Source organism: Bubalus kerabau, chromosome 15, assembly GCF_029407905.1.
Source record: "Bubalus kerabau isolate K-KA32 ecotype Philippines breed swamp buffalo chromosome 15, PCC_UOA_SB_1v2, whole genome shotgun sequence".
Taxonomy (NCBI): domain Eukaryota; kingdom Metazoa; phylum Chordata; class Mammalia; order Artiodactyla; family Bovidae; genus Bubalus; species Bubalus kerabau.
This window is the reverse complement of record NC_073638.1, coordinates 5,066,706-5,090,244: the sequence shown is the minus strand read 5'-3', so window position 1 is coordinate 5,090,244 and position 23,539 is coordinate 5,066,706. Positions and strand designations below refer to the sequence as shown.

Here is a 23,539-nt window from a genome sequence, read left to right as displayed (position 1 = left end):
AAGGATTGCATTGAATATGAAGATTGCCTTGGATTTTGTCATCATTTTAATAATATTAATTCTTCCAATCCATGAGAATGATATTTGTTTCCATTTGTTTCTGTTGTCTTCAGTTTCATTCATCAGTGTCTTAGTTTTCCAAGTACAAGTCTTTTACCTCCTTAGTTATATTTATTCCTAGTCATTTTATTCTTTTTTATGTAATTTTAAGTGGGATTGTTTTCTTAATTTCTCTTTCTGATACTTTATAGAAGTGCATAGAAACACAATAGATTCCTGCATATTAATTTTGTGTCCTGCAACTTTACTGAATTCATTGATAACTTCTAGCAGTGTTTTGGTGTTGTTATTGGGTGTTATTAGCATATTCTATATATAGTATCATGCATCTGCAAACAGTGACAGTTTCTCTTCTTTTCCAAATTGGATTCCTTTTATTTCTCTTTCTTGTCTGATTGCTGTGTGTAGCACTTCCAATACTATATTGAATAAAAGAGAATGGGCATTGTTGTCTTGCCCCAGATCTTAGAGAAAATGCTTTCAAATCTTCACCATTGACTATGATGTTAGCTGTGGGCTTGTCATATATGGCCTTTAATATGTTAAGGTATTCTCTCTTTGCCTACTTTGTTGAGAGTTTTTATCATAAGTGGATGTTGAATTTTGTCAGAAGATTTTTCTTGGTTTACTAATATTGTTATATGGTTTTTTTATTGTAATTTATTAATGTGGTGTACCACATTGATTTATTTGCAGATGTTGAAAAACCCTTGCATCCTGGGATAAATCCCATTTGATCATACTGTATGACCCTTTTAATGTATTGCTGGATTTGGTTTCCTCAGATTTCATTAGTGATATTGACTTGTAATTTTCTTTTTTGTTGTGGTATCTTTGTCTGATTTTTTTTATCAGGGTGATGCTGGCCTTATGATGCGTTCAGAAGTGTTCCTTCCTCTACAATTTTTTGGAATAGTTTGAGAAAGATAGATGTTAACTCTTCTTGACATGGTTAGTAAAATTCACCTGTGAAGCCCTCTGGTTCTGGAGTTTTGTTTTTGTAGGTTTCTTTTTCACTGATTCCATTTCATTTACTGGAAATTGGTCTGTTTATATTTTCTGTTTGTTCCTGGTTCAATCTTGGGAGATTACATAGTCCAGGAATTTGTGCATTTCTTCTAGGTTGTTCATTTTATTGGCATAAAATTGTTTCTAGTAACCTCTTATGATCCTTTGTATTTCTGTGGTGTCAGTTGTAACTTTTCCGTTTTCATTTTTTATTTTATTGATTATACACTCTCTTTTTTTCTTGATACTTATGGCTAATTTATCAATTTTATTTATCTTTTCAAAGAACCAAGCTGTTTCATTAATCTTTTCTGTTGTTTTCTTTTAAGTCTCTATTTTGTGTATTTATGCTCTAATCTTAGTGATGTTTTTTCTTCTACTAACTTTAGATTTCTGTTTTTCTTTAGGTAGTTCCTTCAGGTGTGGGATTAGATTATTTATTTGAGATTTTCTTGTTTCCTGCTGTAGTCTAGTATTGCTATAAACTTGTCTGTCTTAAAACTACTTTAGCTGTGTTTAATAGATTTTGGATTTCAGTTTTTATTTGCCTCTCAGTTCAGTTCAGTCACACAGTCTGAATCTTTGCGACCTCATGGACTGCAGCACGCCAGGCTTCCCTGTTTATCACCAACTCCTGGAGCTTGCTCACATTCATGTCCATTGAGTTGGTGGTGCTGTCTAGCCATCTAATGCTCTGCCTCCCCTTCTCCTTTTGCCATTTAACATTTTTAAATTCATATTTGCATCTTTTTCTGTGTATGTCTTTTAACTACTTATTGTGGATATAGGTAATTTTACTTCTTTTGTCTTTTAACATTCCTGTTAGCTTTATAAGTGATGGATCCACTGCCTTTATTCCATGTTTGCCTTTACCAAAGAGATTTTTCCTTTCATAATTTTATGTTTCTAGTTGTGTTTTCTTTTCTGTTTAGAGAAGTCCCTTTAATATTTATTGTAACACTGAGTTAGTGGTGCATGAACTATTTTAGCTTTTGCTTTTCTATAAAACTCTATCGGTCCTTGTAATGGATGGTAGCTTTGTCAGATAGAGTATTCTTGATTGTAGGTTTTATTCTTTTTTTTTTTAATTTTATTTTATTTTTAAACTTTACAATATTGTATTAGTTTTGCCAAATATCGAAATGAATCCGCCACAGGTATACATGTGCTCCCCATCCTGAACCCTCCTCCCTCCTCCCTCCCCATACCGTCCCTCTGGGTCGTCCCAGTGCACTAGCCCCAAGTATGCAGTATCGTGCATCGAACCTGGACTGGCGACTCGTTTCATACATGATATTATACATGTTTCAATGCCATTCTCCCAAATCTTCCCACCCTCTCCCTCTCCCACAGAGTCCATAAGACTGATCTATACATCAGTGTCTCTTTTGCTGTCTCGTACACAGGGTTATTGTTACCATCTTTCTAAATTCCATATATATGTGTTAGTATACTGTATTGGTGTTTTTCTTTCTGGCTTACTTCACTCTGTATAATAGGCTCCAGTTTCATCCACCTCATTAGAACTGATTCAAATGTATTCTTTTTAATGGTTGAATAATACTCCATTGTGTATATGTACCACAGCTTTCTTATCCATTCATCTGCTGATGGGCATCTAGGTTGCTTCCATGTCCTGGCTATTATAAACAGTGCTGCGATGAACATTGGGGTACACGTGTCTCTTTACCTTCTGGTTTCCTTCCATCAGTTTGAATACATCATGTTAAGCCCTTTTGGCTTGCAAAGTTTCCACTGAAAAATTAACAAATAGACTTATGGTTCCTTTTTGTGTAACTAACTGCTTTTCTCTTGCTGCTTTTAAAATTCTCTCCTTATCTTCATTTTTGCCATTTTGTGTTAATTTTTAGTATGACTATCTTTGGGCTCATCTTATTTGTGATTATGTCCTTCCTGGACATGGGTGCTTTTTTCCTTTGCCATGTTAGTGGAGTTTTCAGCTATTATTTTTTCAAATAAATTCTCTTCCCCTTTCTCTCTCTTTTCTACTCCTGGAACCCCTGTAATATGAAAGCTTGTATGCTTGATGTTGTCTCGGAGGTGTCTTAAGTTATTCTCATTTTTTAAATTTCTTCTTTTCTGTTCAGATGGTGTGATTTCCATTACTCTGTCTCACAGTTCACTGTTCTGTTTCTATGTATCAATTTATCTTTTGTTGACTCCTTTTAGCTTATTTTTATTTTACTCATTGTATTCTTCTTCTTTGTTTGATTCCCTTTTATATTTTCCAACTCTTTTGTTAAACTTCTGTGTTCTTCCATTTTTCTGCATTTTTTGAGCATCTTTGTGATCCTTTCTTAGATTGCTTATTTATACATCCTTTAGTTCTCTTTCTGAGGTTTTGCCTTGTTCCTTCATTTGGAACATATTCCTCTGTCTCCTCATTTTACCTGATTCTCTATGCTTATTTCTGTGTATTAGGTATGCTGGTTACATTTCCTGGTCTTGTAGATGTGGCCTTATTAAGGAGATGTTCTGTGGGGCCCTGTAACAGACACCTCTCTGGTCATCAGAGTTAGATGCTCTAGGGTGCCCCGTGTATGGGCTGCTGGGTCCTTCACTGTGTCAGGACCAGTTACTGTGGACATGCTGGTGTGCAGGAGTGGCTCTGGCCTGGTTGGCTGCCAAGCCCTATCTCAGACTGTAGTTGCCAGTGTTGATGGTGGCCAATAAATGGACCCTGCACAGGTGACTGCACTAGCCAGTGGGTCCTAGGACTGGTGCCAGCCACTGATGGCATGTAGTTCAGTTCAGTTCAGTCGCTCAGTCGTGTCTGACTGTTTGCAACCCCCTGGACTGCATCACGCCAGGCCTTCCTGTCCGTCACCAACTCCCGGACTCTACCCAAACTCATATCCATCGAGTCAGTGATGCAATCCAACCATCTCATCCTCTGTCATCCCCTTCTACTCCTGCCTTCAATCTTTCCCAGCATCAAGGTCTTTTCTAATGAGTCTGTTCTTCGCATGAGGTGGCCAAAGTTTTGGAGTTTGAGCTTCAGCATCAGTCCTTCTAATGAATATCCAGACTGATTTCCTTTAGGATGGACTGGTTGGATCTCCTTGCAGTCCAAGGGACTCTCAAGAGTCTTCAACAACACCACAATTCAAAACCATCAATTCTTCAGTGCTCAGAGTTCTTTATAGTCCAGCTCTCATATCCATACATGACTACTGCATAAACCATAGCTTTGACTAGACAGACCTTTGTCGTCTAAGTTATGTCTATGCTTTTTAATATGCTGTCTAGGTTTGTCATAGATTTTCTTCCATGGAGCAAGCATCTTTTAATTTCATGGCTGCAGTCACCATCTGCAGTGATTTTGGAGCCCCAAAATATATAAAGTCTGTCACTGTTTCCATTGCCATTTATTTGCCAAGATGGCATGTAACCTTGTAGCAATAATGGGTGGGATAGAGTTCTCCAATATGGAGCTTCCCAGCAGTGTTCCATGGTAGAAAGGGCACCCCAAAAATGGTGCTGCCAATGTCTGTGTACCCAGGAGTTATTCCAGTTACCTCTTCCCTCTCCAGGAGGCTCTCCTAGATTAGCAAGTGGGTTCACACCAGGCTCCTTTCTAATTACTGCCTCTGTGCTGAGACTTAAGCATGTGTGGGATTTTACGTGTGCCCTTTAAGAGCAGACACTTATTTCCTGTAAACCTCCAGTTCTTCCATCCCCAAGCCTGGCTGGTATTGAAAGCTAGATATTTGGGGGTTCATCTTCATGTTGCAGGACCAATGGACTGGAAAGCCAGTATGAAATCTGGACCCCTCATTTATTTGGCAAACCTCTGCAATTATTATCTTCTCAGTTATGGGTTGCCTACATGGTGATGTGGGTCTTGACTAAACTGCATCTCAACCCCTCCTACCTGTCTCATTGTGGTTGCTTCTTTATATTGTTACTTGTGGAATATCTTATGTTAGTCTTCAAGTCATTCTTGTAGATAAGTGTTCTGTAAATAGTTATAATTTTGTTGTTCCCATGGGAGATGTTGAACTCAGTGTCTTCCTACTCTGCCATTTTTGCCATAGATATGTAGCTAAGATTTTTAAGCAATGAGAAACATATAGCATACTCTCTGTTTTATAAGCACCAGGTTTGCTACAAAGGTTTCATTTTTCTGTGTATCTCAATAATCTGGGTAATGTTTTTTGGTTTGTTTATTCTGTACTTTGTTAATTCAAGATTTGTTATTTTGATATTTTTGACAATTCAGATAATGACCTGTAAGGTGGAATCCAAAATACTGTAAATTTTTGTTTTCATTCTTTATATTATTTGCAATTGTCTGATAAATACTGAGACAATAAACCTTACTCTTTTAATATACTAGAGGCAGAATTAAAAACAATGCCTAACAAGTAACAGGTCTCCTATAGGAGAATCTTTAAGAAATGTTCTTTTTTACATCCATGGAGATAGGTTGTGTTCATTATGCCAAGGGTTTAAACAGGAAGAAAATATTAACTTAATGTATAAATATTAGGATATTAATTTTCAAGAAATAGTAAAGCAAAGCAGAGAGCTTACTCTATTCAGTCAGTTCAGTCGCTCAGTCGTGTCCAACTCTTAGCGACCCCGTGGACTGCAGCACACCAGGCCTCCCTGTCCATAACCAACTCCTGGAGTTTACTCAAACTCATGTCCATTGAGTTGGTAATGCCATCCAACCATCTCTTCCTCTGTTGTCCCCTTCTCCTGCCTTCAATCTTTCTGAGCATCAGGATCTTTTCCAATGAGTCAGTTCTTTGTATCAGGTGAGCAAAGTATTGGAGTTTCAGCTTGAGCATCAGTCCTTCCAGTGAATATTCAGGACTGATTTCCTTGATCACTTGATTACATTCTACAACAGCATAGTACACATCTTTTCAAGTGCACACAAAATTATACTAATGTAGATAGATCAAGGAGAAGGCATTGGCACCCCACTCCAGTACTCTTGCCTGGAAAATCCCATGAATGGAGGAGCCTGGTAGGCTGCAGTCCATGGGGTTGCTAAGAGTCGGACACGACTGAGCCACTTCACTTTCACTTTTCACTTTCATGCATTGGAGAAGGAAATGGCAACCCACTCCAGTATTCTTGACTGGAGAATCCCAGGGACGGGGGAGCCAGTTGGGCTGCCGTCTTTGGGGTCACACAGAGTCGGACACAACTGAGGCAACTTAGCAGCAGCAGATAGATCAAACTTGTCTCAAATAATCTACAAGTATTTATAATTGTTAGAAATTAGTAGCAAAACAATTTTAGGAAATTTAAAATACTTGGAAGTTAAATATATGCTTTTAAATAAAACATGGGAGTAGAACTATGGATGGAGGTTCATGACATTGTACAGGAGGCAGTAATCAAGACCAATCCCCAAGAAAAAGAAATGCAAAAAGGCAAAATGGTTGACTGTGCCCTTCAAGAGCCTGTTTCCCAGTCCGGTGTAAATCAGATGCCTTACAATTATATAGTGGAAGTAACAAATAGATTTAAGAGACTAGATCCGATAGACAGAGTGCCTGATGAACTATCATTGGAGGTTTGTGACATTATACAGGAGATGGATCAAGACCATCCCGAAGAAAAAGAAATGCAAAAAAGCAAAATGGCTGTCGGAGGAGGCCTTACAAATAGCTGTGAAAAGAAGAGAAACGAAAAGCAACAGAGAAAAGAGAAGATACACCCATTTGAATACAGAGTTCCAAAGAATAGCAAGGAGAGATAAGAAAGCCTTCCTCAACAATCAATGCAAAGAAATAGAGGGAAACAGTAGACTGGGAAAGACTACAGATCTCTTCAAGAAAATTAGCGATACCACGGAAACATTTCATGCAAAGAGATGGGCACAATAAAGGACAGAAATGGACCTAACAGAAGCAGAAGATATTAAGAAGAGATGACAAGAATACACAGAAGAACTATCGAAAAAAGATCTTCATAACCAAGATAACCACGATGGTATGATCACTCACCTAGAGCCAGACATCCTGGAATGTGAAGTCAAGTGGGCCTTAGGAAGCATCACTACAAACAAAGCTAGAGGTGGTGATGGAATTCCAGTTGAGCTATTTCAAATTCTAAAAGATGATGCTATAAAAGTGCTGCACTCAGTATGCCAACAAATCTGGAAAATTTAGCAATGGCCACAGGACTGGAAAAGGTCAGTTTTCATTCCAATCCCAAAGAAAGGCAATGCCAAAGAATGCTCAAACTACCGCACAATAGCACTCATCTCACACAGTAGCAAAGTAATGCTCCATATTCTCCAAGCCAGGCTTCAACAGTATGTGAACCTTGAACTTCCACATGTTCAAGCTGGATTTAGAAAAGGCAGAGGAACCAGAGATCAAATTACCAACATCCGCTGGATCAGAAAAAGTAGGAGTTCTATAAAAACATCTACTTTTGCTTTATTGACTGTCACAAAGCCTTTTATTGTGTGGATCACAACAAACTGGAAAATTCTGCAAGAGATGGGAATACCAGACCACCTGACCTGCCTCCCAAGAAATCTATATGCAGGTCAAGCAGCAACAGTTAGAACTGGACATGGAACAACAGACTTGCTCCAAATTGAGAAAGAGGTGCGTCAAGCCTGTATATTGTCACTCTGCTTATTTAACTTATATGCAGAGTACATCATGAGAAACGTTGGGCTGGAAGAAGCACAAGCTGGAATCAAGATTGCCGGGAGAAATATCAATAACTTCACATACCAAGATGACACGACTTTTATGTTAAAAAGCAAGGAAGAACTAAAGAGCCTCTTCATGAAAGTGAAAGAGGAGAATTAAACAGTTGGCTTAAAACTCAACATTCAGAAAACTAAGATCGTGACATCTGGTCCCATCACTTCATTGCAACTTGATTGGGAAATAATGGAAACAATGAGAGACTTTATTTTCTTGGGCTCCAAAATGACTTCAGATGGTGATTGCAGCCATGAAATTAAAAGACACTTACTCCTTGGAAGAAAAGCTATGACCAACCTAGACAGCATATTAAAAAGCAGAGACATTACTTTGCCAACAAAGGTCCATCTAGTCAAAGCTATGGTTTTTCCAATAGTCATGTATGGATGAGAGAGTTGAACTATAAAGCAAACTGAGCACAGAATTAATGCTTTTGAACTGTGGTGTTGGAGAAAACTCTTGAGAGTCCCTTGGACTGCAAGGAGATCCAACCAGTCCATCCTAAAGGAAATCAGTCCTGAATATTCATTAGAAAGACTGATGCTGAAGCTGAAACTCCAGTACTTTGGCCACTTGATTCAAAGAACCAACTCATTTGAAAAGACCCCGATGCTGGAAAAATTGAGGGCAGGAGAAGGGGCTGACAAAGGATGAGATGGTTGGTTGGCATCACCGACATGATGGGCATAAGTTTGAATAGGCTTCGGGATTTGGTGATGGACCGGGAAGCCTGGCATGCTGCAGTCCATGGGGTCGCAGGTCAGACATGACTGAGCGACTGAACTGAACAGAACTGAACTGTTGGGAGAAGAGGATATCAAAAAGAAAATTAGGAATTAATTTTGCTGAGTAAAAATCAAAACACAGTACATCAAAATTCTGAGATACTATGAAGAGTTAAAATCAATGTAAATGGTTAGCAGAATATACATGGATGGAATCTTAACTGCAGCACATTTAATACACTTTTAGAAAAACAGTTCTCTAAAGTTGATAAGCAAGGTAACTATTAGTGGAGTACATGAGGCAATAAATTATCTCTTTAAGGATCATAACTCAAAATGATTAGATCTCCAGAAAACTTGTCCAAATCAGTCTTGTTCTCTTGAACTCCAGGTTTTACATCTCAGTCTCACAAGGTACTTAAAGTAATGACTTGAAATTGAAACTTGGGGAGCTTACCTAATTTATCTTTTCTCCCATGCTTATATTACTAGTACTAATTACTTATATTACTAGTATATTACTTAAATTACTAGTACTAATGTATAAGATTTGATAAATGTTGATGCAAACCTAGGTTTGCATTTAGGAAAAATTTAGACTAAAGAAGGGTAAATATCTAGTAGTACACCCACTACTTTTTGAAGTTGGTATAGCAAGTCTTTCTAGGAAGAACTATGTTATTTGTCTTTAAACTAATTCTGAAGTTTTAATTCCAGTATAATTCCTGATAATCTACCTGTTGATGAGCTGCAGCTTATCTTTTTGTCCAATAAACTGAGAAACTTCTTATGTACAGAGTTGTCAACCTGCTAATCACTTTTAATGTGTTGTTTACTCCAGTTAATGACTGGTTGTACTTAATTTCATCCCAGATATATTAGATTTTAATTCTAGATGAATTTGTTCTCAAATCCTTAAATCTGTAATTTATACTAAGTAATTTTGAGAAAAGATGAAGAAGCATAAAAGATGTCACACTGAGAAAAATGATTGCCTGAATTATTTGTTATTTGCCTTAAACCATTTTTTGAAGAAACACAATTCATTAAAACAAAATAAAAATGTCATAGTTTACTAATGTATTTCATCTTATACTAAATAATTGCTATAAAATATCAATGAAGACAGTCATTAGTAGAGTTTAGGCCAGACCCAGTTGAAATGATGTAAGTTGATAATGATTTTCATCAATGTTTTTTATGTGTTCAATTATTTTTACATAATTAGGCTAATACTATGTATACATTCTGATAAATATGTTAAGTAATGAACACTTTCCAATGTCATCAAATATTTTTCAAATACTAGTTTTTATTGTTATATAATATTTTACTGTATTCATGTACCATAATTTAATTAGCTAATTTATATTATTTTATGTACATTATCATAAGGGCTTCCCTGGTGGCCCAGTCGGCAAAGAATCTACCTACAACGCAGGAGACCTGAGTTTGATCTCTGGGTGGGAAGATCCCCTGGAGGAGGGCATGGCAACCCATTCCAGTATTCTTGCCTGGAGAATCCCATGGACAGAGGAGCCTAGCGGGCTTCAGGCCATGGGTTGCAAAGAGTGGAACATGACTGGACAAATAAGCACAGCACATATACGTTATATATAATTTCTATTTTTAATTAAAGGAAAAAAAATGCAGGAAAATGTCGAATGGGAAAGACTAGAGATCTCTTCACGAAAATTAGAGATCCAAGGAAACATATCATGCAGAGACGTGCACAATAAAGGACAGAAACAGTATGGTCCTAACCGAAGCAGAAGGTATTAAGAGGAGGTAGCAGGAATACACAGAAGAACTATACGAAAAGAAGTCTTAATTACCCAGATACCGCCATGTTGTACTCACCTAGAGTCATATATCTTGGAGTGTGAAGTCAAGTGGGCCTTAGGAAGCACCACTATGAGCAAAGCTAGCGGAGGTGATGGAATTCCAGCTGAGCTCTTTCTTTTTTTTTTTTTTTTTTCTTACTTTGCTATCTTTATTTTTATTTTATTTTTTTAGTATAAATTTATTTATTTTAATTGGAGGCTAATTACTTTACAATATTGTATTGGTTTTGTCATACATTGACATGAATCCGCTACGGGCGTACATGCATTCCTTTCAGATCCTAAAAGGTGATGCTGTTAATGTGCTACACTCAATATGCCAGCAAATTTGAAAAATGCAGCAGTGGCCCCAGGACTGGAAAAGGTACGTTTTCATTCCAATCCCAAAGAAGGACAATGTCAAAGAATGTTCAAACTACCGCACAATTGCACTCATTTTTCATGCCATCAAAGTAATGCTCAAAATTCTCCAAGTTAGGCTTCAGCGGTATCTGAACTGAAAACTTCCAGATGTTCAAGATGAATTTAGGAGAGGCAGAGGCACCAGAGATCAAGTTGCCTACATCTGTTGGATCATAGAAAAAGCAAAAGAATTCCAGAAAAACATCTACTTATGCTTCATTAACTACGTTAATGCCTTTTACTATGTGGATCACAGCAAACTGTGGAAAATTCTTCAAGAGATGGGAATACCAGACCACATTAACTGCCTCCTGCGAAACCTGTGTGCAGGTCAAGAAGCAACAGTTAGAACTGAACATGAAACAATGGACTGGTTCCAAACTGGGAAAGGAGTAGGTCAAGGCTGTATACTGTCACACTGCTTATTTAATATCTATGCAGAGTAAATCATGAGAAATGCCAGGCTGGATGAAGCACAAGCTGGAATCAAGATTTCCGGGAGAAATATCAAAACCTCAGATATGAAGATGACACCACCCTTATGGCAGAAAGTGAAGAAGAACTAAAGAGCCTCTTGATGAAGGTAAAAGAGGAGAGTGAAAAAGCTGGCTTGAAACTCAACATTCAAACAACAAAGATCATGGCATCCAGTTCCATCACTTCATGGCAAATAGATGGGGAAACAATGGAAACAGTGTTTATTTTCTTGGGCTCCAAAATCACTGCAAAGACATTCCTTTGCTGACAAAAGTCCATCTAGTCAAATCTATGGTTTTCTAGTAATCATGTATGGATGTGAGAGTTGTACTATAAAAAAGGTGAGCCCCAAAGAATTGATGCTTTTGAACTGTGGTGTTGGAGAAGACTCTTCAGAGTCCCTTGGACTGCAAGGAGATCAGAGCAGTCAATCCTAAAGGAAAGCAACCCTGAATATCCATTGGAAGGATTGATGCTGAAGCTCCAATGCTTTGGCCACCTGATACAAAGAGCCATCTCATTAGAAAAGACCCTGATGCTGGGAAGGATTGGAGGCAGGAGGAGAAGGGGACAACAGAGGATGAGATGGTTGGATGGTATCACCGGCTCAAGGGTCTTGAGTTTGAGCAAGCTCCAGGAGATGGTGAAGGACAGGGACGCCTGGCATGCTGCAGTCCATGGTGTTGCAAAGAGTCGGACACAACTGAGTGACTGAACAACAACGAATTTCTTCATACTGCAAATAATCTTAAATGAGCAAACCTTAATAATCTCTTGATTATTTCCTTAATTACATCCCAAGAAAAGGAATTACTGAGTAATATGGCTTGAATATTTTTAAAGCTTTTGGCACATTAATCAAATTACTTATAAAAATATTGCACCAGTGTATACTCTACAAAAATTTTGTCCGGGTAGTGTACTTGCCAGCACTTGAGCTTTATCATTTGTCATTCTGCTATTCTGAAGGACTAAAAGCATATCTTACTTTTTTAAATTAACATAACTATTAAGAATGATACTTTTATGTTTTGATAAGCATGTATGCAATCTATAGTTATTTTAATGTTACTAATTTATTTTGGGGGGCTCCAAAATCACTGCAGGTGGTGACTGCAGCCATGATATTAAAAGATGCTTACTCCTTGGAAGGAAAGTTATGACCAACCTAGATAGCATATTGAAAAGCAGAGACATTACTTTGCCAACAAAGGTCCATCTGGTCAAGGCTATGGTTTTTCCAGTGGTCATGTATGGATGTGAGAGTTGGACTGTGAAGAAAGCTGAGCGCCAAAGAATTGATGCTTTTGAACTGTGGTGTAGGAGAAGACTCTTGAGAGTCCCTTGGACTGCAAGGAGATCCAACCAGTCCATTCTGAAGGAGATCAGCCCTGGGATTTCTTTGGAAGGAATGATGCTAAAGCTGAAACTCCAGTACTTTGGCCATCTCATGCGAAGAGTTGACTCATTGGAAAAGACTCTGATGCTGGGAGGGATTGGGGGAAGGAGAAGAAGGGGACGACAGAGGATGAGATGGCTGGATGGCATCACCAACTCGATGGACGTAAGGTTTGAGTCAACTCCAGGAGTAGGTGATGGACAGGGAGGCCTGGCATGCTGCAATTCATGGAGTCTCAATGAGTCAGACATGACTGAGTGCCTGAACTGAACTGAACTGAATTCATTTCCATATTTGTGGAAAATTTTTTTCCAAATTTAATTTCAGTGGCTTTTGCCTTGTTTATGATAATTTTTATATACAGAATTTTTTATAATTAATATATTTTTCTAATCAGACATAATCTTATTTTTCCTTTGTCTTAAATTGGCTTTCTCTTTTTCAATATTAGTTCAACTCTGAATGCAATTAACATAAATTTAGGCTGGATAAGAATTAAAGTTTAAACTTTTTTCCTCCAAAAAGTTAATCATTTTCCACCAGCACTGTTTATTGAACTTTTCCATTCCCCAGTGGTCTATGATAACCACCATTTAGATTTATATCTATATTTAAATGACTCCTACATCTTTAAAAATCTTAATTTTGAGTAATATATAAAACAGTTGGAAAACATTTTTGAGTAGTATTTACAAGAAAAAAAGATACAGAGGTATGGTTTATTTATTTTCTGAACTCTGGCATAAAGAAGGATACTCATCTATATTTACAAATGAACAGTAAGTTAACTAGATGTTAAATTCTTAGCAGAACAGCCTTTTCCTTCAAAATTCTATATATTTTGGTCCATATAGGAGCATATCATTCATGATCCATTATTCATGTCTAGTATGATTTTCCCACTTACTTCTTTTAGCACAGCGATTTATGCATGTTTGGTCTCTCCTAACTAGTTGATAAGCTCCTTGCCTTCAGCAAGTGTTTCTGAATGAGTGAAGGAATGCCCTTTCCGTTTATGCATTCTACTTCATTAGCCTTTTTAAAATAAAATCTTGCAGTATTTTTAAATTTTCTTGTATCACCTTGGAAAAATCTTTTTCATTATAGTAAGGAAATATTGATGATCTCTGTGGTTCATCCAGCTTAGAAGTTTTTCTGTCTATGAATCTTGGTGTGTGTGTGTTTATAATATTTAAGAAATTGTCCAACCCCGCTAAGTTGTTCAATTCTATTATTTGTTTGCTTACATCCATAATTACCTCTATTGTATAGCATTTGAAGCATTATGGATATGTAGTCTCATAATCATAGGAGAGGCACAGGTCTTATGTTTAGTCTCAAGTGTTGTCCTTTAAAAAGAGCACGGCCTGTAATCTGGAGTGGAATAAAGGGGAAACATTTACTGAAAAATAAGTACCAGTAATATCTGTAACTTTGTTGAAAGTTCAGTCCAAAGCTCATTAAAGATTATGCTGTTTAATTGTCTTTATTTCTGTTCTCTTAAATGAATATAAATGTCATTTTTTTTTTAAAGACTATTTCTTAGACCACTCTTAGGCTTACAACAAAATTGAGATGAAGGTACAGTGATTTCCCATATATTCCCTGCACCAATACATGCATAGACTCCCTCATTATCAACTCTGAAGAACTGTACATTTTTACCAAGGGTGAATCTGTGTTGACGCACCTAATCATCCATGTCCATGGTTTACTTTAGGGGTCACTCGATGGTTAGCATTCTGTGCATTGGGCAAACATACAGTGGCATATACCCATTATTTTAATAACATACATAGTGTTTTCACAGCCCTAAAAATTCTCTGTTCTTCCTATTTATTATCTCTCTCTGCTCCCTCATCCCTGCTAACCACTGATCTTATTACTGTCTCCGCAATTTGGCCTTTTCCAAAATGTTATATAGTTGGAATCATACAGTATGTAAAGTTTTTTCAGGATGATTTCTTTCACTTAGGTGTATGCGTTTAAGTTTTCTCCATGTCTTTTCATGGCTTGATAGTTCATCTGTTTTTAGTACTGAATAGTATTCGATTGTCACAATATAACAGAGTTGATGAGTCCATTCACCTACTATAAAGGATATATTTTTGTTGCTTCCAAGTTTTGGCGATTATGAATAAGAGTTTCTATAAACATTCATGAGCAGATTTAATGTAGTTATTAAAAATTTAAAGGGCTTTCCCAGTGGCCCTGCTGATAAAGAATCTGCCTACAATGCGGAAGATCTGAGTTCAGTCCCTGGGTTGGGAAGATGCCCTGGAGAAGGGAACTGCTACTCACTCCTGTACTGGCTCTTTATTTTGTGTAGTTTCCTATTCAAAGATAGCATTATACATTAAAAGAATCTTTTTTATTTAAACTTTATCTTGTCAAATATACCTTTGCTTTAGTTTAATAGACTAACAGGTTATTGTTACTATAGATTAATAAAAACATTTTTACTAAAGCTTATTCTTGACTACTTATTTTAATTGAAACTTTAATGAAGTAAAATTCTGATTATCAGCCAGACTCTAACTTTCAATTAATTTGAACCCATGCACATCCATTGTTAGCAACAACTCTTGGAGTTTTTTAATTCAAAATTAAAGGATTTTTTGAAATAATAGTATAATTTTATATATTTATACAGTAAGTGATTATTTTAAAATAGTTGTTTTAAGATAATAGGAATTAATATTTACAATAAAAATGGATCATGGAAGCATAATTTGTTGTCTGTGGTTAGATAATGAAAATAGAAGGCAGATATAAAATATTTGATAAGGAGTAAATAATCTTTGTTATGTGTAATTTTAAATTATTTAATTGAGAAATAAATGCTTTATGGTATATCTACTTTATAGACTGTTATTTAAAAGTGTCATTATTAAAAAGATAATATCTAAGAAAAAGTAATTATACTTTGTTAAAGAGATATCTTTTTAATCATTTCTATATTTTAAAAAATCCATATATATCTATTTATATTTATATTTTGGGGAGTTGAGGAATAATAGAATAGAAATGAATCTAGGCTTTAGGCTTTATTTTAATTAAGAATGTTTTCCTCCCAAATAGATAATTAATTTATCTATAAATTTGTCTTGATTGAATGATTTAGTAACAGATGTTTTAAAATTTTAAATAATTCCTCATAATTAACTTTATATGGGTAGTAGTCCAAAATCTTAAATTTAACCATTAACATAATTGGTTCTGAACACATTTTCGTCAGATATTCTGTTTGTGTCTTTTTTAGTAATAACTTGTGAAGTCTATGCTTTTTTTTAATCTAAAAAAAGATGAGTGGATATACATAGTATTTGTGTAAGGATTCACCTTGCTGTACACCTAAAACTAATCCAACATTATAAATCAACTGTACTCCAATAAAAATTTAAAAAGAAAAATATAGTCTTTTCTCATTTTAAAATCAACATATTATCAATTGGTAGGATGGACATAGGAACATTTTTTCTACTCGTAGGGTAGGAATAATAGTCAGATGCACGAAGATATTAATTAATGCAAGCACACTAGCTTTGGAGATTTTAATTTCTCCTATTCTAGATCTGCTGACAGATATAAATGCTTGGATGCATAACAGAGTGTTATAGGATATGAAGCAGCCTGTCTACACAATAATCTTGTAGTTGCGAAGTCATGTCTGACTCTTTGCAACCCCATAAACTGTAGCCTACGAGGCTCCTCTGTCCATGGAATTTCTCAGACAAGAATACTAGAGTGGTCCCAGTGGAGGAGTCCCTTCTCCACTACACAGTAATACATTAAATAAATTATTTTTCCTAGACTTTATAAATCATGCAAAATTAATTACTGAGTAAATGAGAGTTCTGAAAGTTGCTATGGTACCATCACTGTGTACCAGCTGAAATAACAAACTGATTAAGAAATTGTCAGTAAAGCTATCTATCTCTTAAGGCACAATAGCACCGCCTGGAAATATTACAGAGAAACAAATCATCTGAGTTTATTATCTGACTCTAACACTATGTGACCTTGGGCATGCCCTTAACCTCACCATGCCTCCATTTTCTGATGGTAAAATGGGAATATTAACCAACTTCAGGACTGTGGTAAGCATAAAATTGGCCAATACATGGAAAGCATATAACAAATTTGCACTCGACTTTGTTGTTTTTATTTGTTCCAAAAACCAATCTTTCATTATACTTATCAAACATACTTTATGATAATGTTTCTTTCTCCAAATGGAGTATAAATTGATTTACAAAGTGGCAGATAAGTAGAAAAGACTATTTAAAAAAACATGTTTTAACAAAAAAATTATTTTTTCTTGGACATTACTGTCCACTATAATACTTGATTTAGTAAAATGGCAAATTTACTATTAAATCTTGAATACAAATCCAGAATTAGCAACCTTGGGAATTCTAATTTTAGACCTAGATGCTCAGTATCTCCAGAGCATACTTTGAAAGGTGAGTCATCAGTAAAAGAAGTACTAGTCCAGACTTAAATGCCATATATGAGATTAAATGTCATATTTTGCACTTTTTATTCTGAGTAGATCTCTACTAACAAAAAGATTCCCTGGAAAAGGGAATGGCAATTCACTCCAGTATTCTTGCCTGGCGAATTCCATGGACAGAGGAGCCTGGCGGGCTACAGTCCACAGGGTCACAAAGAGTTGGACTCAACTGAGCGACTAACACTAAATACTGACAAAAGGTTGTGCAAAGAAGCTTTTTTGTGTGATAGATGGATATTATGCCAAAAAGCTATAGTAGATTTCATAACATACAGTGGAAGTTTTTTCCCTACACATCATTTCAGAGCATTTGGAAATTTCATTACTTCCTCATTGAAAATGATTTCTGCATAGTTACTCTTTAATAGATATTTATCTTTCAAATCTGCAAAGTTTTTAAATGTGTATTTGTGTATTTCCCTCCTTCTAGAGCTGGGTAGAGAGAGCTGAAAAACAGACTCTTCTCTCTGACACACTTGACTTATCAGAACTCTTCCATCCAGACACGTTTCTCAATGCCCTTCGCCAGGAAACTGCAAGGTAAATAGAGTGAAGTACTTATTTGTCTGAGAGGTTAATTGCACACTTTGTTCACTTCTGATCACATTTGCTTGATTGTCAAGAAATAAATTTATTGTTGAATCCAAATAGTTGTGTTATTTCTTAGTACTTTACTGTTAATAACAGTTAACTTTTAGAGAACATTGCTTTTGAAATATGATGTGATTTTTTTATTAGAATTCAAATAAACAAACTCTAATTTTTAACATTTTGGTCATTTATCTTTCTAGACCTATTGTGTCCAGTATGGTAGGCAGAAGTCAAATAGAGCTATTTAAATTTTAATGAATTTAAATAGGATTAAGGCTGCCATTTATGGGGTCGCACAGAGTGTGACATGACTGAAGTGACTTAGCAGCAGCAGCAAGGAGACCAAGATGGTGGAGTAGGAGGATGTGGACCTCACATCCCCCCATGAACACTTCAAAAATAATCTATGTGTGGAACAATTCTCACTGAAAACTCACTGGAAACTGGTAGAAGAACTCCTTTATAACCAAGGCTGTAAGAAAAAAACACGTATAATTGGGTAGGAAGGAAAGAAAAGCAATCAAGTCAGGACCTGTGACCCTGAGAAGGAGACTCAGGGAAAAGAGGATTTTTATGGGCAGACCCTCATACTACATCAAACTACAGACTGGGCATCCAATTCCTGGGGTCCTGCATGGAGGAGACAAACCCCCTTTGCTGGTTGGAGGACTGTTGGGACAGACAGAAAGCATGAGGAAGGTGGGACTCCATGCAAGACAAGTGTGTGCACACTGGTTAGCCCTGAAGGAGAGTGGACAGAGGTCTGCTCGAGCAGCTGCTGGGCTTCCCGTGACTGCTTCATTGTACGCCCCAGCCCGAGCCAAGCAAATCTCTGGCCCCACGTGCTCTGTGCTACAGTGTGGCCCTGGATCTGAGGTGACCAGGACCTGGGAAAAGACTGTGCCTTAGAAGGCAGAGGGGACTCGGTCCTGAGCTGGACCCTGGGGGGTCTGTGGTGGCCATTGTTGGCACCTACTCAAGTGGTACCCCAGAAGCATCCTGGATTTATGAGAGCAGCTACTGTATCCTACAGCTTAACTTCCCACCCCACGGGGGTGAAAGAAAGCCACACAGGCCCTGCCTGCCCTGTGGAACATAGAGGGTGTGAAAGATGTGATCAGCTGTGAGAGACACAGAGGCCTTGCCCCCACCACGGGGCAGAGAGAGGGCTGCTGTAGCGGATGCATGGTCTGCTGCAGCCACCTCATCATGCTCCACAGCCCAAGCTAAGCAAACACTCTGGCCTCCCTCAGTCCATGCCTCAGCACAGCGCTGGATCTGGGCAGGTGTGAGCACGGAAAGACTTGACCGTGCGCTGTATCTGAGCGGAACCACAGATGGCTACACAGTCAGCACACTGGGCAGCTTTATGCACAGGACCCTCACTTGCTTCAGCACTCCCCTCCAGGGACAAAATTCCTGGTGTGGGGAGAGGGGAAGACATACGCTTAATGGGAATGGAGCCAGCCCATGCCTGACGCACAGGTCTTCCACTCCAGCCACAAGAGGATCAGACCCTTCCCTTAATAGGGCGAGGATGGCCACTGACCAGAGAGGAAGTTTTGCCTCACACCCCAGGCCAACTCTGTCTTCAGATTCAAGCCTTACCAAAGTGATAGCTGACAGCACACTCTGAGGAAAGACGTGACTGGCACCCGCATCAGATCTAGCTCTTCCATCAAAAGCATGGAGCACATGGGGTCCACATCAAGATACTCCCACATAAGAATACCCCTTCAAGATGTAATAAGTAACTGTTTCACCTAAATTCATAGAGACAGAGAACAGTAAGTAAAATAAGAAAGCCAGAGGAGCTACTCCTAATTGAAAAAAGCAAGAGAAAACCCCAGAAAAAATAAATAATGAAAGAGAAATAAACAATTTATCAGATAAATTATTGGAAATATTGGAAGTGAAAATGTTAACTGAATTAGGAAAATGAATTAATCTAAAATATGAGCTTCTTCACTAGGAACCAGAAAATATAAAGACCCAGTGAAAAATAAATAAATTCAATAGCTGAAATTAAAAAAAAAAAAACATTAAAAGGAATGAATAGCAGACTAACTGATACAGAGGAACACATAAGCAATCTGGAAGATAGAATAATGGAAATCATCCAGTCAGAATACCAGAAAGGAAAACAAAAAAGCAATTCAAGAAACAAATATCTCTGAGAACATTGTATCCTCACTTTTGCATTATATTAGTTTCAGAAGGAGAAGAGAGAAGAATGGAAATGTATTTGAGGAAATTATGCTGAAACTTCAAAAACCTGAAAGAGGAAATAGATATCCAAGTATAGGAAGTACAGAGGGTCTCAAACAAATTGGACCTCGTTAAGCTTAAAAGCTTTTGTACAACAAAGAAAACCATCAACAAAATGGAATGGGGGAAAATATTTGCAAACAGTGCAATAATGGCCAAGGGGTCAGTATCCAAAATATATATATATATATAAACAGCTTGTTCAGCTTAATATCAGAAGAAATAAACAATCCCATAAAAAGGGGTCAAAGGAAAAATATGATTTCTCAATATACTAGCCACATTTGCAGTTCTCAAAAGCTGCATGTGAGTAGTGGCTGCCATTTTGAACTGAATGAAAATATTTTCATCTTTTTTGTAGAGATTTCTCTTAGACAATGCTGACTAGGCTTCTTGGTGGGAAACAGTATTTGATGGTTAAGATCAAACTGTTTAAAGACAAATATGGATTATCATGTCATATATAGTCTATAATTTTTAAGTTGGAATGTAATGAAAGAGACACTTCCAAAAATACACTGGGAAAAAATGTAGTTGTTTTTTGTGCTTTAGGGTATCTTCAAATTGATTGTACTTTGAGATCTTATTATAAATATCAATATTTTAGTTGAGCTGGTAAACATTTATTGAACTCCCCTCATATACCTGCATTAAGAGTGATAGTCAATATATTCTATAGCTCCTGAAAATTATTGCTTTCTGACATTTGACATTTCACTTTTACAGAGCTATGGTCTGTTCTGTGGATAGCCTCAAATTTGTGGCATCATGGAAAGGTCGCCTTCAGGAAGCAAAGCTTCAAATTAAGGTATTAGACTGATTTTAGATATTTATCTGAGTCAAAGATTATATAAGTACCAACTATGATAAAGAAATTCTCCTCCAGTCTCAAAGTCACCAGAAATAGATTGTATTACCTATGTGAAAAATCAAAGTAAGTTAAGATTTAACATGAAGCAAGCTGTACAAAATACAACCTGTTCTAATACAAAAATAAGAATATTGGGAATATGACATATTTGAAAATATAACTCGTTAAAAATGATATATAAATCTTGAAGTTCTGTTATATTACCTCTTCTAACATTCAAGTTAATAAATACTTGCTATATAGTAAAGTATGTGATAGCTCAGTTGGTAAAGAATCCGTCTGCAATCCAGGAGACCCCACTTTGATTCCTGGGTCAGAAAGATCCACTAGAGAAGGGATAGGCTACCAATTCCAGTATTCTTGGGCTTCCCTTGTGGCTCAGCTGGTAAAAAATCCACCCGCAATGTGGGGTTGTGAAGATCCCCTGGAGAAGGGAAGAGCTACCCACTCCAGTATTCTGGCCTGGAGAATTCCATGGACTATAGTCCATGGGGTTACAAAGTGACTCGACTGAGTGACTGTCACTTTCAAAGTACGTGTAAATGTATATTAAAATTTTAAATTAAATCTTGTCCTTAGATAGTTTACAGTTTGTTAATGCATTAGGTGTCTGCTAAAATCAAACCTACCATGTTAAAAAAAAAATTAAATTTGCCATATAAATTTTCATAGCAGCTTTACTGCTAAAAGTGCATTCATTACTCTTGCAATAATAGATAATAATATCCAATCAAATATAATGACAAAACTAATGAAATCCTTTCCCCAGCAACTCCAGCTTCTTCTGCATCGTCTTCTTCACGTCTCTACCATTTCTCTTTCACATTCTCACACATAGAATTGCCTTCTTGATGCGAAAAACTGACTCATTGGTAAAGACCCTGATGCTGGGAAAGACTGAGGTCAAGAGGAAAAGGGGATAACAGAGGATGAGATGGTTGGATGGTATCACTGGTTCAATGGACATGAGTTTGAGCAAACTCAGGGAGATGGTGATGGACAGGGAAGCCTTGCATGCTGCAATTCCTAGAGTCACAAAGAGTCAGACACGACTTAGTGACTGAACAGCAGTACGTGATGCTGCGTGTTTTAGTATGGTTATCTCTATATATTGGTCTGTCTTATGAAACTGAAATGTCATTGAAGACAAAGACTGTCTTATCTATCTTCAGATCCTCAGCATCTAGTTCAGTGTTTTAACATATAATTAAAGTAAGGGCTTTCCCCTATGACTCAATGGGTAAGGAATCTGCCTGCAACACAGGAGACACCGGGGATGTGGATTTGTTCCTGGAGTCAGGAAGATCTGCTGGGAGGAGGAAATGGCAATTCGTTCCAATATTCTTGCCTGAGAAATCCCATGGACAAGAAGAGCCTGGAGGGCTATAGTCCATGGAGTCACGAAGAGTCGGACATGCCTGAGCATGTGCACATGCACACCACACACACACACAATTAATGTAAGACTATATTTCTTTAACTTAGTTAACCTTAGGCAACTGACATATCAGAAATTCTGTTTCATAATCCTAGTTTCCAGGTCAGTGATTTTCTTTTCATATCACTATTACTTTCTAACATACTGTATAATTTATTATATTTGTTATTTGTTGTTTGTCTTACTCTATTAGAATGTAAGCCCCATGAGAATAGTCTTTTTTTTTTTCCAGTTTTCTTGTATCTCAAATACCTCCAGCAGTACCTCATACATAATAAACACTCAATTATACTCTAGTTGAATTGTTGAGTGGAGGACCAACAATAGGAGAGATACTATAATAGGCCTTATTAACATCAACTGTAATGGTATAGTGTGCCAGAAATTTGATCATTGGCAATAAGTTAGGTCTTTCCCTTTTGGCTTTATAGATTATAAAAACATTCTCCCCTGAAGCAAAATTAGCAGGTTCTTGTTCATCCTTTGCATTTTAACCTTAACCTCTAGCCCATAAAAGCTACCTTAATTATGTATGTATACCTGTGTACCTAGTTAATAATTAATTAAGCTACTTAATTAACCTCTAGCCCATAAAAGCTACCTTAATTATGTATGTATACCTGTGTACCTAGTTAATAATAATTAAGCTATCTTAATTATGTATGTATACCAGTTTATGTATACCTGTGGCCTAGTCATTAAGGAGAAGGAGGAAACCCATGAATCATGCACTTTACCTGATTGTGTGGTCTCTTAGCACACATAGAATGTAGTATCATTATTTAGGTAAACTAGTATAAAAAACAAGGGAAACAAATTTTATTTTATTCTGTGTCAAGGTGTATTCATATTTCCCAAACTATTATCCTCCTGTTCTTACAAAATGAAATAAAATTATCTACAATCAGAAAATCCCAAGTGTATATGTTTTGTTTTATAAATGGGAGAGGGGAATGCTGACATAAAATACAATTCTAATCTTAAGTCACCCAAAACAGAGCCATGTGACTTTTTAAAGTAATTAATAGAGTAGTCTGAGCCTTTGTTGTCTCTTTTATCATGGATATAATAAATAATAATTTCCTTGACATGTTTATTACAAGGTCTCTGAAAACCTATAGATGTGTTTGTGTTTTTATTTATTTCTCTAGATTTGGATTAGGTTTTATTAGGCAGTATGTGTTTTTTTAATTAGAAACAAAAGTATGTTTTAATATAAAGTTCTCTGCTTTT

The 23,539-nt window shown here is 36.7% G+C and overlaps 1 protein-coding gene across 1 annotated transcript in view; it reads left to right on the top strand.

Moving 5' to 3' along the window:
* Positions 1-23,539, top strand: part of DYNC2H1 (dynein cytoplasmic 2 heavy chain 1) — a 406,508-nt gene that overhangs the window by 353,199 nt on the left and 29,770 nt on the right. Inside the window, exons 86-87 of the mRNA XM_055547490.1 lie at positions 17,569-17,678; positions 20,724-20,805. Of these exons, the coding sequence (XP_055403465.1) occupies positions 17,569-17,678; positions 20,724-20,805 (192 nt within the window). The remainder of the gene's footprint in view (positions 1-17,568; positions 17,679-20,723; positions 20,806-23,539) is intronic.